Genomic DNA, 15,014 nt, shown 5'->3' on the forward strand with positions numbered 1-15,014 from the left:
AACTTTTTTTTTGTAAGTTTTATTTATAGCTCATGTGGAGTATTGTTAAAATATAATTATCAGAAATCAAACAGAGTTAGTTACGCTTAACAGGGAAAAAATCTGTTTTGATGCAGTTTGGTACTATTTCAAAATCAGCTGCTTAATTTCTGGATTTGGAATACAGAACATGAATTGTCCACCCCAAAGCTGGTATAACTTATTCTTTTGAAGATTAAATTAATAGTAAGTCTTTATGTAACTTAATTCCATTTCTAATTGCAACATTTTTTCCATTCATGCTCTTCTTTCTTAATTTCTCATTGTTTAAGGATAAATCTCATTTTGTTGCATTATGAATGGCATATTTAAGAGGTGTATTGTGCAGCATGAGGAACAAACTTTTGTGGCGGAGAAGAGCATCAGTCAGGAAGCAGTGAAGTGTATGGATCTCTTTCAGTTTGCCTATAAACCCTACAGGGCAAAAACCTTGTCAAAGTACTGGAGCTCCATGTTCTGTCAGGAAAGCAGCAGAAGACAAGACAAGGAAGGAATTGCTTTTCTCCAGTTACTTTAACAGCCTCTGTTTCTATACTCAGCAAGCATGTAGTTTCTCTTCCAAAAAGCTGCACAAGTTGAAAGAAGTGGAAACAAAGCAGTCCTATTTCTTAAGGCTAGAGTTAATAGCCTTCTTTGAATTGGGAATCACACCACTTTCACTTGTATAGTAGGTAAAGAGATAGGAAAGATTTGGGTCTCCTGGCTTACAAAAATTTTGTGGAAGTAAATTGCCAGAAAGAATTAAGTAGTAGAAGGATCGTTAAAAAGTTGCATTCATTTTTTTAAAATTATTTTTAAAGGTATGTATTTTGCTGCTCATGTGATCATCCACTGATGGCCATTGGAAAATGTCCCTTTCTCTAGTACAGAGCTTCACTATCAACAGGCCTGTGTTACAGAGTGACAGAAACTGCTATATGCTAACAGTGTTGTGTGGTTAATTCATTACTTTCCTAACAGCTTAAATGCTGACTATCTTTGAGCAGCTGTGTCAATAACAGTTTCACTGTGCATGCTGTCACTGTCCATGCACATGCCAGCACTGTTTCTAAAGTGTGCATTCAGATGTCTGATGTGTCACTTTACCTTGTTTCTGTTCTTTAAAACAACCAGTCCTCATTTAAAAAAGGAAAAAAGCTGTGGCAGTATTTCATACTAAATCTTAAATTGTAATATTTGAGGATATGTTACACTGCAGAAAGCTCTTTTATGTTCTTAAATATGTTCAGATAAATGGTTTTTATCAAATCTTAAGTCTTCTATTCTTATTAGAATCTTTAGGCAAAGGATATGCTGTTGCATGTACCCAAGAAGGAGAAGAGAAAAAGGAAGCTTCTGGCTCATCTGGCACTAGAGGAAATAGGAGGAAATCAGTTACTACTACTCCTACAAGAAGGTCTGCACGAAACAGCAAAAATGAGGCTCTGAGTCAGTCTCGGAGCTCGCCTCGATCAAGCAGCTCTGCTTGCAGTGCCCCTGATAGCAATAACCCATCTCTGAATAAAACTCATTCAGAAGCAGAGAATGCTCCTCCAAAACGCAAGTCTAAAAGAGCAGTTAAGCAACAAACACCTGCAGTTAAAAAGAAACTGAGAAGTTCTGCACGTGCTGAAAAATCACCCTGTGGCTCAGTGGAAGATGATGACATTACTGAGCTTGAAGCAGCCCTAACTTCAGATAAAGACCACCAGTCAGATAATGAAAGCAATAATGCAAGCCTGCCACAGAAGAATAATGTAAAAACAGAATCTGCTAATGGATTGGAAAGCTGTAGTGAGCATGCAGAAATTGAGGAAACTACAGGAGAATGTGACAGAGATGAAGATACTTCAAGCAATGCAGATGTAAGTTTTTCTCTCCAAGAATCCCCCGTACTAACTTTAGGAAGTGAAAGTCAGGGATTTGACGTAAAAGATGTTACTGAAAAAAATGTAGATCTTGCCAATCAGGACAATTGTGAAAATACTCTTGAACTGGCAGAAAGAGTAGCTAGTCCCAAAGATGATGTATGCGACCATGCAACTTCTGAAAAAGTAGATCAGACATCATGCAGTCCTCAAAAAGAATTAATGGAGAACATAGAAACTTTGACAAAAGTAGATCAACCCATAGCTAGTCCAGAAAATGAATTGTTGGAACATCTGGAACCTTTGGGAAAAGATCAGCCATTAGAGAGCCCCGGAAGTGAATTGCCTGAACATCCTGAAACCATGGAAATAGATAATTCTGAGACTGCACTAACACCAGTAGTAGACTGTGCAGATACGAAACCTGTTCAAGATGAAGAACCAGATGCATTAATACACAGTATCTCTATGGACAGTACATCAGAACAGACCTTAAAGGAGAACACCATTTCAGAAAGTGAAGAGGATGGAACTTCAAAGTCCCCCCTGGTAAATGCCGAACATAAACATTTTGGTGAAGATAACAATGAAATGATACCAATGGACTGTGACTCATTTTGCAGTGACCAGAATGAACCTAAGATTGAGCAGTTACCACCACCTGAAAGTATAGAGCAAGGAGAATTGAACTCCTTACAGTGTGACATGGGAAACTCTGCATCAGGTTCTGATGAAAAAGATGAGACTGTTCCTCAAGAAAGAGAGTGCCAGCCAGAGCTCAAAAAAGAGAAAAAGGCTCGAACTAGAAGATCTAGATTTCACTCTCCATCAACAACTTGGTCTCCTTCTGGGAGAGAGGGCAGGAAATCTCAATCACCATCACCTAAAAGGGAGACAGCTGGAGACAGGAGCTCACGATCACCCAAGAAGGTAACTGTGAGGGAGGGAAGGAGATCCTTATCTTGCTCTCCAAAGAGAGACGCACTCAGAGATGAGAAAAAAACACCATCTCGATCTCCCAAAAGGGAAACTGTTAGGGAAAGCAGGAGATCATCTTCTCGATCAAGAACTAAGGATTCATCTCCAAGGCGAAAATCTAGGTCTCGAAGCAATGATAGAGATAATCAAAGAAGAGATCGTGACAGAGAAAGAAGAAATAGGAGGCGGTCTAGGTCACATTCACGCTCTAGATCAAGATCACTATCTAGGACTAGAAATAAAGGTTCTTCATTCTCTAGAAATGAGAGGGAAGGTCATTCACCTCGATGGAAAGAGAGACGGGCAAATGACAGCTGGAGGAGTCCCAGAGGAAATGATCGATACAGGAGAAGTGATCAAGAGAAACAGAATGAAAACCTTAAAAGAGAGAAGGACAATAATACAGAAAAAAACGATGATCAATGTTCTTCAGATAAGCAGCAGAGGAATGATTGTCCAGATTGGGTAATGGAGAGGATGAACTCTGTTCCTGAAGTCAGAAACAGAGAGAGAGAGAAACCACATTGGGAAGAGCATGACAGTGCAGGACAGTCTTGGAATAAAAACTTTGGTTCAGGTTGGATTCCAAATCGAGGGAGAGGTCAATGTGGCCGAGGTGGCCGTGGCCGAAGTGGTTTCATGTATGGAGACCAGAGTGAAAATCACTGGCAAAACAGAAAACCTCTCTCAGGGAACTCAAATGGTTCTGGGAATGAAACTTCAAGGTTCTCAGAACAGCAGCCATACAAGCGTAAGAATGAACAAGAGTATTCATTTGATACCCCCGCTGACAGGTCTGGGTGGACATCTGCATCCAGCTGGGCTGTGAGGAGGACTTTACCTGCTGATGTGCAGAATTATTATTCGAGAAGGGGACGCAATTCATCAAGCCCACAGTCTGGATGGGGAATGAGACAAGAAGAGGAGACACCTGAACAAGGTATAAATGGTTTTGAAATATAATAGCTTAGTCACAAATAGAGTAGCTGAGCAAAATCCTGTCACATTACCCTGTCATCTGATCTGCTGATAACTTCTTTAAAAAATAATTTGGGGTGAATTCATACTCTTACTGCAATATGGAAGGGTAAAGGTATGGAGATTTCTTGTATTTTGATGGCTTCTTGGTTGTGCGTAAAGTCTGAATTTGGGTTTAAGGACTGCGCATCTGAAGAGTGCTCATGAAGTTAAATTGATTTGACTGAAGAGAAGGCATATTTCATGGTTACTTCTAGCATCTGCACAAGTTTAAGAAAGCTAATTCATTTCAAAAAGACATGAATTTGCCTGTGCATACCCACATGGCAGATTTTAGAGATGACAAAGCAGCATGTTGATGTTTATCTTGCTCCTAGACAAGCATAGTCCTATTTAAATACTTTTTAAAGATCTAGGGTAATTTATAAATACAAAACCAGTGCTTTTACTGTATTTCAGTATTAAAATTCCTCTAAAATGTTAATATAAGTCTAAATCAGTTTTTGAGGGGTTATTATATCTAAAAGACAACTGCCCTGACAGAAATAAACTTTTTGGTAGAAAGTAAGTTAAGTGAACTGTAGATGAGATTGATTCTGAATAGTTAAAAAGTCATCCACAGATTATTAAGGCCCTGATTAATAATCTTTAAAGATAGATGTGAATTGAATTCAAAAACTATGAAATCCATTTCTGAAGACAACCACACTTGCACTCTTGCACTCTCTCCTTGTTTTGCCTTTCATTTTTATTCATTTTCTTCTCATATACCAGCAGTTTTCTCCCTCTTCTGAGAGAAATGTATCAGTGGCTTCCTAGTTTTGAGGCAACATTGTCACCCTTCTGTCTGCTGCAGGGAAAACTTACCAACTTGTAACTGAAAGCATTTTGTGATTCAAAGACTTTTTCATATAGTTCAGGAACAATCATGCTGTTACTCACTTTTGGAACTTGAATTCAGCTGAGAATAGTACAACAATCTCTCATAACTGGATAAAACGGGCTAGGTTGCCATCATGACATGGTCCTTCAGGGCAGCCTGCTTTTGCTGACCCTGCTTGAGCAGGGAGGCTGGACCAGAGAGTCTCATTAGGTCCCTTCCAACCTCAGTGATTCTATTATTCCATTATCTTTAAAAATGAGGATTTGGTCTGACATGCAAGGCCTTAGATTGCAATCCCTGTGTATTAGATGACAGGGTTCCTCAAAGGGATTCAAAGGAAGAATGTCTAAATTGGAGCCTGTGATTTCTCCAAACTAATTTCTTGACTTCTGGAATGCTTGCTGCTTGTGTCTAGATTTCAACTTTCTGGCTTCTGTTGAAGAGAAGATGCAATACGAAAGTAATTTATTTAAGACGTGCTACCTGCTACCCCAAGAGGTTATTTTTACTTCTAGGTTTTACCTGTTGTACCATTACAGGATCTTTAAACAACTCAATACGAATATTTCTTAAATGGTTTGAGGATGACTTATTGCTCTGTGTGAAAAATCCCAGCAGAGTATTTCTGTAATTATCAGAACTGTACAGTGAGTCTGTGTGAATCAGGTAAAGGGGAGCAGACTTGCTGATGGGGTAATGTGTATCTAACCTGCAATTGCAGAACTGGGTAAATTATGTTGTCTTCCTGCTCTTTGGTGAAAAATTGCAGTTTCATTGTGATGAAATAATTATTGGCTGTGTTATGGGAACAAGTAGAGAAAACAAATTCAAAACACAGTCTTTCATAATAACCTGAACTTTTTACACTTGGAAGGCTAGCATTTGGCTTCATGGCATGTATGGTGGTGAATACTGTGCAATATCTTGAAAATACTCAGGTTATAGAAAGCTTTTTGATAATCCATCCTTAATTAAGAGTTTAGACACCTGGTTCCCCTTTTGCTTTATAAAGTACATAATTTCTTCTTGATATTTTTTTGTTTTTTGTTTTGGCAGATCCAAACCTCAAAGACCAAGGCAACCAGCAAAGTGATGGTTCTCAGTTACCAATAAATATGATGCAGCAACAAATGAATGTAATGCCACAAGTGAATGCACAGCACCAACCTATGAATATCTTCCCATATCCAGTGGGTGTCCATCCTCCCTTGATGAATATGCAACGAAATCCTTTCAACATGCACCCTCCAATGCCCATGCATCTCCCTACCGGAGTGCCTCTCATACAGGTAGCTGCTCCCACAAATATTTCTCAGGGATTACCTCCGCCTCCACCTCCACCCCCACCATCTCAACAAGTCAACTACATTGCTTCACAGCAAGATGGAAAACAATTGCAGGTATGCTTTATCAGAAGCCATGGCAAGAACAGTGGTAAAATAATACCAGTTAAGGATTCTTTATCTTGAATACCATAAATTTATACTTGCAGTTTCTTTCTCTCTTGCCTTATTTCGTCCACCCCACATCAAATTTGAAGTGGAAGCATCCATGAGCATATGGGTTGTTCATGAGACTGTAGCTTTTAAATAATAACAGCATACAGCATCATAACTGGGTTTCTGTGGTAATGAACACTGAAAAATTTAGTCAGTGTTGTCCATTATCTTTTTTATCTTAGAAGTGACCTGCTTCAAAAACAAAATTTTCCTCTTCCAAACCTGATTTTTAAGCATTTTAGGAAATGCTTGAATACCCTTTCAGTAGCAGGTATGAAGTAATCTAAACTTCTGTTGTTGCAGTTCTCATCCTGTGGAGGTCTGTCAGCAGAGGAGAATTGCCAAATATTGCATGGCACCCATTTGTTCCACACTTCCATTCTCCAGCTGTTGCCATCTCAGTGGCTTCCCCACACACACAATCTTTTATTCTCTTTGCTCTTTTAAGACTTTTTATTAATAATTTCTGAGGCCTCTTTGGTGTTTTTTACTTCTCCCTTCTTACCAGATTCTCCTGGTTTTGCATGCCCTGTTTCAGCCCTAACTCCCACTTTATTTCTCCAGTTTCAGAAGGACTCTGCCATGCTTAGGGCAGGTAGACCATTTTTTTATTACTCTCTAGATACCTTTAGAACAACTCTTGTGTATGTGAACTCCTCCTGTAGTTGTTTATATTAAGAGCTTTTATATCAAGGAAAGGAATATGAACTTGGAGGAGAACCCGTGGCCCTGCAAGACGATTTAATGCTGCATTTATGATGAAGTAAAGGGCTCTTCAGGAGCTGACTGGGGTTTGTGCTTTTCTTTTGCTGCTGCCTGTTCTAACCTAAACCACTTTCCCCTACATTCCAGGTTGAAAAAGTGAACAAATGATTTCTAACCCTCTGTTTTCATGCATTTCCTATAAAGATCTGAAGTGAACTGATAAATGGCCTACATTGTTCTCACTTTTCACTGCTGTCATCTGTTCATATTCATTAACTTAGAACAAGGAGAGTTGAGTGCTGTGGGAAATACTGAGTGGGGTTACAGGCCACATGAAATAACTTAATACACTGCAAAGTAAACTAGCAAGGTACTGCTGGAACTAAAATCCTGGTAGATTGCTTGTTGATTTAATTAATGCCTCCCTGTCTGAATTCAGATATTTTCACAACTGGAAATCCAGTAGATTTAACCTCCAAAAATGTAAGAAGTCAGAACATAGGCTTCAGGCCTATGAGTATCTAAAGCAGCAATTAATATGTTTCTGTAAAGATTGTGTATTGCTGCAAGACGCAGTTACCTGTTATAAAGCCCATGTTACACTTGTTGCTCTTGCCTGCTTTTGTGGACTAGTGTCCAGGAACCTGAATGCTCTTGCAGCTGCTGCTGCTTTTTCTTTGAGTTTTCATTCAACAACCCCTCAATGGTAGCACAATAGAAATGACTGAATATTGCAGGACACCACCTGTCCTTCCTGTTGAAAGGAAAATGAAGAGAGCACACTGGTGAGCGTTAGCACGCGGATTATAACAGCTCCATTTCTCTGTCCTTTCCAAAGAGCTCAGATTCCTGTTTCATTATTTTCCATCTAGATAAATGCAGATGTGTAAAGTGATGACCTGCAAAAAAAGCAGTGTTTAGTGTAACCTGCCAGAAACATGTCAGGAGGATGTTCTGGGCTTTTGCTCAAAATGACCTCTGAGAGCTACTTAATTTCTCAGTCTGAAAGTATGTAGAGTGCCTTTTGGTGGTGTTTGGAAATGGCCAGAAAATGGCTTTTCCTGAAAAACTGATCCTGGTACTTCAGCCAGCGCTTCATCTCCTGTCTGTGTATATTTGCAAGTTCAAGCTGATAACAAATATGAAAATAGATGTTTTCAAAGCAGCATCATTATGATGTAGGAATGCAAGTGTGGCTTTGGGTACCTTTTGCATGTGTTTTTAGGTGCTGATTATTTTTTTAGGAAATGTTCACTTATCACAGCCCTGTTTTGTAAATCACATTGATTCTGCAGCCATAAACTTCCTTCCCCTTGTACTAACAGCCTCCATGCCTGTTTGCAGGGTGTTGTATTACTGGGATCAGAGCTAGAAAATGGCAGCCACTGTGGTGACATGGAAGATGTTTTACTTCTCAAGCTTTTCTTTTTCTTTTTTTTTTTCTTTGAGTAGATCTAATGTAATGTGTGTACCTTCCATAATAATGGGCAGTGTGGAAATCAGGTAATGAACCAAAGCATGCAGTATTTGTGCTCATTCTAGAGCAGCTGAGACTCCTAGAAAGGCACATTGCCATGTAGAAGAATGACGTATTAACTACTGATAACTTTTTAAAACAGGGTATTCCAAATGCTTCTCATGTAAGTAACAGCATGAGTGCTCCAGCTTTGCCTGCTCCAGCAGCAGTCCTGGGAAACGTGGGAACAGTTCAGGGACCAAATTCGGGTAATGCAACGTCATCAGGTCACATGAAGAGCTCTAATGCAGCTGTAAGATTGGGAGAAAACAAAGCAAGTGTGACAGTGGAAGCCAGTGCAGATAGCTCGAAGAAGGACCAGGCAAGTTCAAAGTTCAGCATATATTTATATATATACTGTCTATGTATTTACATTAAAACATATAAAATTTAATTTTTATATAAATGCATTTTGATGTACTAAAAAATAGCAAGTTATGACAATAACCCTTCAGTGTAACATACTCCATTCTATGTATGTAATATTTTTGTGGCAGCCATAGGACACAAATTAGCTTCTGACTCTTTTTCATGTACTCTTTAAAGCAGCACTATTATGAATATTACTTGAATTGCTGTGGGAAAACGTTCTGTTCTTAGCAGAGCACAGGCAGCTCCCATGAGAGCTGAAATGTCGGGGGGAGGGTGGGGGTGGGTTTCTAATCTTCTGCAGCAACCTTTTCCCTGTAAAGTTTTAACTTGTGATTGATAAAGATACATAGGCAGTGAAATATAATGCTCAAGTTTGTTTTCTCTTCAGAAATTGTTAATTCAAGAAAAAGCAGCCCAAGAGGTCAAACTCGCCATTAAACCTTTCTACCAAAACAAAGATATCACAAAGGAGGAATACAAAGAAATTGTGCGGAAAGCTGTAGATAAAGTGAGTTGGTCCAGTAATCCAAACTGCACACATTTCTCCCAGGGCAAACTTTGGGGGATGGGCTTCTCGTTTGTGTGGGAACAGCTCATAGTTGCTGAAAAGGGGGAAGAGGGAGAAGCAAAAATACCTTTTTTCTTTCTCCATCCACAAGAGCTTTCTCTGGGTTCTCAGAACAGCACCTGGTTATTGTGTAGAAGAGTTTAATGGGAATTCAGAAATATTTGGAAAGCAATTGGAAAGTATTAGGAGTTTTAAAATATGTTTTGCCTGGGATAGAAGAATCAGAAGTATCGGGAAATAAATGAATAATATGGGACTGTGGCAAATCAATGGAAATGTTTCACGCACTTTTGTTCTTTAAACTGTTGCAGGTTTGTCATAGCAAGAGCGGGGAAGTTAATTCTGCAAAAGTGGCAAATCTAGTGAAAGCATATGTAGACAAATACAAGCATTCACGGAAGAAAAATCTTGAAGAGGCAGTCTCCTGTGAAAGGAAGTAAAATATGTTTTCATTTTTTAGTTTTATTCTATCTGCAAAGTGCAATTTCAATGTGAAGAGTTAACTGAAAATTGTACATGACAGTGATTTGAATTTGGTTTTGATAAAATTATTTTTCAAGGTAGTGTATAATGTTTTGTTCTAAAGAAATATAGATCTGCAGGGCAACTTCTTTATGCCTTTTTAAAAAGAGATTTCTAAAACAAATAAAGGTGTAAAGAAGAATCATTAGGAATGTACGATTGTGTGGATACTTAGATGTACAGCATTTTGACTTGAATAAGAGAGTGCATTAACTTAGAAACTTTGAGTACGTTGGGTTTGGAACAGGTATGTACAGTACATGTGATCAGTCAGATTAAAGTAATTTTTTTCTTTTGATTGCTCCCTAATTATAGCAAAGATAAAATAATTAATTGCCTTGACAAATATTTCTAGTGTTAACTGGACAGGCTGAATTCAGGGGTCACAATGTGTATATTAAAAAAGCACACAGAGTTGTCTGAACACAACTGTTTAGATTTCAAAAAGAAAAGTCATAAAGAGTAAAACGTGGTGCCCAAAAGCATGGGTGTGCTGCACAGCTGTTGTAACACCAAATAAAAATTATGCTGCTTGGTATTGTTTGTGATGTTTTCAATTTGTTTCAAGATAGTGGGATAATTTGAATAATTTTTGTGTTGAAAGCCCTCAATCACCACACACTGAATCTCAGTTCAGGTTGTGCCCTTAGGCTAGCAGGATATTAGCATACTGAAGCTGTTGAGAAACAAAAAAGTTTCTTCTTCAAGTAAAATCAAGAAAGCTGGAATTTATTGTTAGGTTCCCAGTTGACCAGAGACCTCCAGTTGTGCCAGTCTCAGCTGTGTATAATGCTTTTCTCCATTAATTAGGGACTGTGGCATGAATCACCAGACTGGTATTGGTGAGCCCATGCCACTGGAAGCCAAGTGTCTTCCTGCTTCCCTAAGCACTGCAGAGAGGTTATTAGGGGTACCACAAGCATTCTAAAAACAGCTGTAGGGTCACTGAATGTGCCTGGGGAAAGCTTACCCCTCAGGTAAAACCAGTTTTCCTGAGGCAGCAGCAAGGAGAGTTGCTGGAATAGTGAGATCACTTGCTCCTTAGCAAAAGAACAGCTGGAGTTCCTTCTCAAAGGAGCCTTACTCTGATTTGTTCCCTTTCTTACTCTTACCCAGTGCTATTAAAATCTTGTCATTAACCTTCCAATCCTGTTGTGCCATAACAGCCCTCGGTGTTGGCTCAGCCTGGCTCCCACTCCAGCCCAAAGCCTCCTGGCCCAGAAAAAGCAGGAATAAAACATTTTATCAGAAAATAGCAGTTGAGTTTTTTGAGAAATTATCTCTTTGTAGCCAGTAGTTCCCAAATTACCTGGTTTTGGTAGAAAACAGAGTCTTAATCTCTAAGTAACTTTTGCAGAGACCTGAGGATAACATAAGGGATATCCACCCCTGTGTACACACATGTGATGTAGAGAGAGAGGTGTAAAAATGTGATGTTTGTCACAACAGTTGATTGCTTGGTTTTAACTATAACTTTCTGCAGACTTAATGAAGCATTTGACTGTCTATATTTATTCTTGTGTGCCTAAATACAAATGCTATGTAAATTAGAAACAGATATAATACATTTTCTACAGTCAATTCAGGTTTTAGTCTTTTCAATATACTCAGTTTTACACTATGATAGCAATTTGTAAGATCTCTTGAACTATTTTAAGCTAAAATTGGTTAGCACTTTTTGAAAAATGTAGCAAATTGCTATGTGTATCCTGGTTTATCACGCCATGCGTACTTTATTACATTTTCCTTCTCTGAATTTTTGGATTTTAGTCACTTTTTATATCTTTTTCTAGTCTATACAGTTGAGCCTTGCTATAAAGCTGTTTTCAGGAGCCAGACAGGTGTTTCAAGGGGGTTTTTTCCCCTCTTTTAGAAGAGAGGTGGAAACTAGGGGAGGTGGGAAGAAACAAGGGAGGATTTGAACTGGGAGAAGGGAGGGGTTATTAGTTTCTTCTTTCGCAGCTCCTGGGTGGGAGAGAAGCTGTCACTGGCTGCCACGTTGTTGGGGCAGTGACTATAGTGATGCTCCACTGTATTTCAATACCTAATGAAGAATAGCAGATAGAGTAGCATGTGATCAGTAACTTTATTTTTTACAATTAAATATTTCTGAATTTATCAGAAAATATGCAGTTTGTTACAATTTCTGTGTTGAATTAAAGAAATGCATTGCCTTAATCTGTAGACTCTGCTCCTGTTTCTCCTGAAAAGCAGCGAGGTCTCTGTTGGTGCATCTCCTGACAAGGGGAGTATGGCAACCTTGGAATCCTGGTTATGTTCCAGTAGGATGAAAAATGTATTTCTGTTTATTGTAACACCTTCTACTGAAAAGTCCCAACATGCACCAGCACTGCGGGCAGAGGTGGGGAGCTGAGTCCCCTTGCTGCCTCCAGGGTAGTGGTGATTCCTTCACTCCAAACTGCCTTGTGGGAAACAATTACAAAAGTGTACCTTCTGTGAACTTATGCAAATCAAAAGGGTTTTCCTTGCACCCCCTCCCCTTTTCTCACTGTGCATGCTGCTTGAATGTCTCATCCTAAAGATATACCTTATGAGCACAGTGGCTGTCCAAAGTCCACAGTACTGTGTATGTAGGCTGGAGTGCTGTCTACTGAAAAAAATACTCTAAATTTAGTTTTGTGTAGTGTTTAACAGTTTCTAATAAATTCTTTTCTCTCAGCTGGCAGTGTTTGGTTTTAAATGACTCTGGCTCAAGTGGTGTGGTTTGGAAATTCCAAGGGTTACCTCCACTGTACTTTCATGAGGTAGCTCCATAGGTAAGGTTGGCACAGGTGTGAGTGTCACAGTTAAGGAGCTAGGCTGGCAACATTTTTCATTATTACTACACCTTACAATGTTGACATTAATCAATACTTGATAATTAATAGAGATGAGTATTTAGTAGTAAGGACAATAAAGTACATCACCAATTTCAGTAATTAAGGAGTATTAATTAGATGCATGTTTCAAAATAATGGAGTGTCTGTGAAAATTTTTTTAAGTTTATAATCACTAGGTTAGTGAGAAACCCATTAAGAGCACTGTTACTTGTAGAGAAGGAGATGAAGCTCTGGAAAAGCAGAGGCTGGGATTTGGAACTTGACTCTTCCAGTATCACTCACAACTCCCAGAATCACCCACCAACAGTAAAGCTTGACCTGATCTTCATTGTTGTGCACTGTGCAATAAGTACAGGGGCTGACAGCAATACAGTCAATGCTCATTATACATGGTAAACATTCAAACCCAGAGTGTAATCCAACACAAATTACTGCAGCAGCCAAACACAAGAAATTTTGGCAGCAAGTTCTCATATAATTAGTCCTGAAGTTTTAAAGAAATTTAAAACCCAGCGAGTTTATTATGAGGAGCATCAATAAGAAATAGGCAGGCATTTCTTGATGGTTTGGTGCGGTAGCAGTTGTGATGACAGAAAATAATTCACTGTAAATTTCAGAGCCTTTTACAAAAATTCATGGGTTTTGAGGACTAGGAGTGTAGCTGACACATGGTCTCCTGTCAAGCCCTAACCCTTTAATTGCAGGGCTTTTCCTAGAAGACTATTTAAACAAATATTTCTAATAACAGTAGAGCGTTACTTGATACTGAGGAAGTACAGCACACACCCGTGCAGTGCAGGCACTGCGGTTACATGGGTTGGGGTAAGGGATTCCATTTTTGATGTGCTGTCAACTGTGAGTTAAGCTGCAGGTCAGTTGCCTAAAACTTCACATGAACCCACTAAGGCCAGCAGGAAAACTGGAATGAGGGTGCAAGCCCCTCTCCTAGAGAATGTGTTCATACCTTGTGATTCACCATGTTACTGTTGTAAACAATAAAAACGCAGAGTGTCCTGCCCAAAGGTCAGGACAACCAGACACTGGTGTAAAAGAAAAATTTACTGTTTGCCAGGACAGCAACGTTCTTGTGGACATGCAGGTTCAAACAGCCCTAAGAACAAAACCTACATATCCACTCAGATTACAGTTTGCCTGAAATCCACCTTAGACCAGCTGTCCAACAGCCACCCAACATCACAGCATGAGACAGACTTTACCATGGTCCACCTTTGGGAGACGTCTGTTACTCTAATATTGCATTTCTGCTCAGCCGCAGGAGATTAGCTTTTTTCAAAGGTATGGGCTCAGATTGCTCTCTGGTTATCTTACCACAGACAGGGAGAAGCCAAGACTCAAGTAATGATTGTGATACAAACAGGTGAAAAACAGCAGCCTTCTAAAAAGTAGTGGTAATTTAAGAGGATACTGCCTTCTGACCACAACAAACTGGTGACAACTTTACCATTTTGAATCGGCCTTGAATTGTCTGCCACTTGAAAATTATTCATAAATTCAAACCCCTCTGTGAAATCCCTCTCATTGAGACATCCAGCTCCAGGAAGCTGCTCTGCCCCTGCAGTGCTGCAGCCTCATGTGCTGCAGGAGCACCCTCTTCCACGCAGGACACCAAGCAACCTTCTGGCTCCCTCAGCTTGCTGCCCCTGCCACACTCTGCAGCTTGCACACACATCCCCTGATCCAGCAAGCCAAGGGACATCAGGCACAGAACTCTCTGCAGCCACTCATGCAGGGAATGTCCAACAGCCCAGTAACTACCTGGCAGAAAAGGCAGAGGAGGGAGGAAGCCCAATGGGAGGAGTATGCGTGCCCACAGCTGTTGCATGTCAGCCCATCTTGGGCAGTGATGGGAAATGGATTCACACCTCACTACATGCTCTGGGGCTTCTCCCTCCAGGTTACCCTCCTTTGAAGTTTGAAACTAGCAAGAAAAAAGGAGAACCACGTATTTTTAGTAGTAATAAAATGATTCAAATCCAGGATATGCTGTGCCCCACTCTGCAGGTTGGCAGGCAGTAAAGACCACCAATGGCTGTGCAGTTCAGCCTTGCCATCACGCTCTAGCAGGGAACACCAGAACTGCATCATCAAGCACAGCTGAGCAGAAGGTGATGGAAAAAAGAGTTGATCTAGAGGGCATCAGCTGCAGCACATTTCCTCCTTCCAGGCAAGGGTGCTGCAACAGCTTTCAGTGGAATTGGACCACAGGCTAAGGAAGTGTTGTGTTACTGTGCTGACAACTTCACAAC

At 39.8% G+C, this 15,014-nt stretch overlaps 1 protein-coding gene across 2 annotated transcripts in view; it reads left to right on the plus strand.

Annotated features, from left to right (window-relative positions):
* The window catches only part of SCAF11 (SR-related CTD associated factor 11), a 48,760-nt gene extending 36,174 nt beyond the window's left edge, over nucleotides 1–12,586 (plus strand). For both annotated transcript variants that reach the window (XM_083859271.1, XM_083859270.1), the window contains exons 11-15: nucleotides 1,312–3,804; nucleotides 5,782–6,125; nucleotides 8,549–8,767; nucleotides 9,206–9,325; nucleotides 9,697–12,586. In XM_083859271.1, the coding sequence (XP_083715397.1) occupies nucleotides 1,312–3,804; nucleotides 5,782–6,125; nucleotides 8,549–8,767; nucleotides 9,206–9,325; nucleotides 9,697–9,825 (3,305 nt within the window). In that variant the 3' untranslated portion in view covers nucleotides 9,826–12,586. The remainder of the gene's footprint in view (nucleotides 1–1,311; nucleotides 3,805–5,781; nucleotides 6,126–8,548; nucleotides 8,768–9,205; nucleotides 9,326–9,696) is intronic.
* Nucleotides 12,587–15,014: the final 2,428 nt, after the last annotated feature.

Source organism: Zosterops lateralis (assembly GCF_965231275.1).
Source record: "Zosterops lateralis genome assembly, chromosome: 4".
In the NCBI taxonomy this organism is placed as follows: Eukaryota; Metazoa; Chordata; class Aves; order Passeriformes; family Zosteropidae; genus Zosterops; species Zosterops lateralis.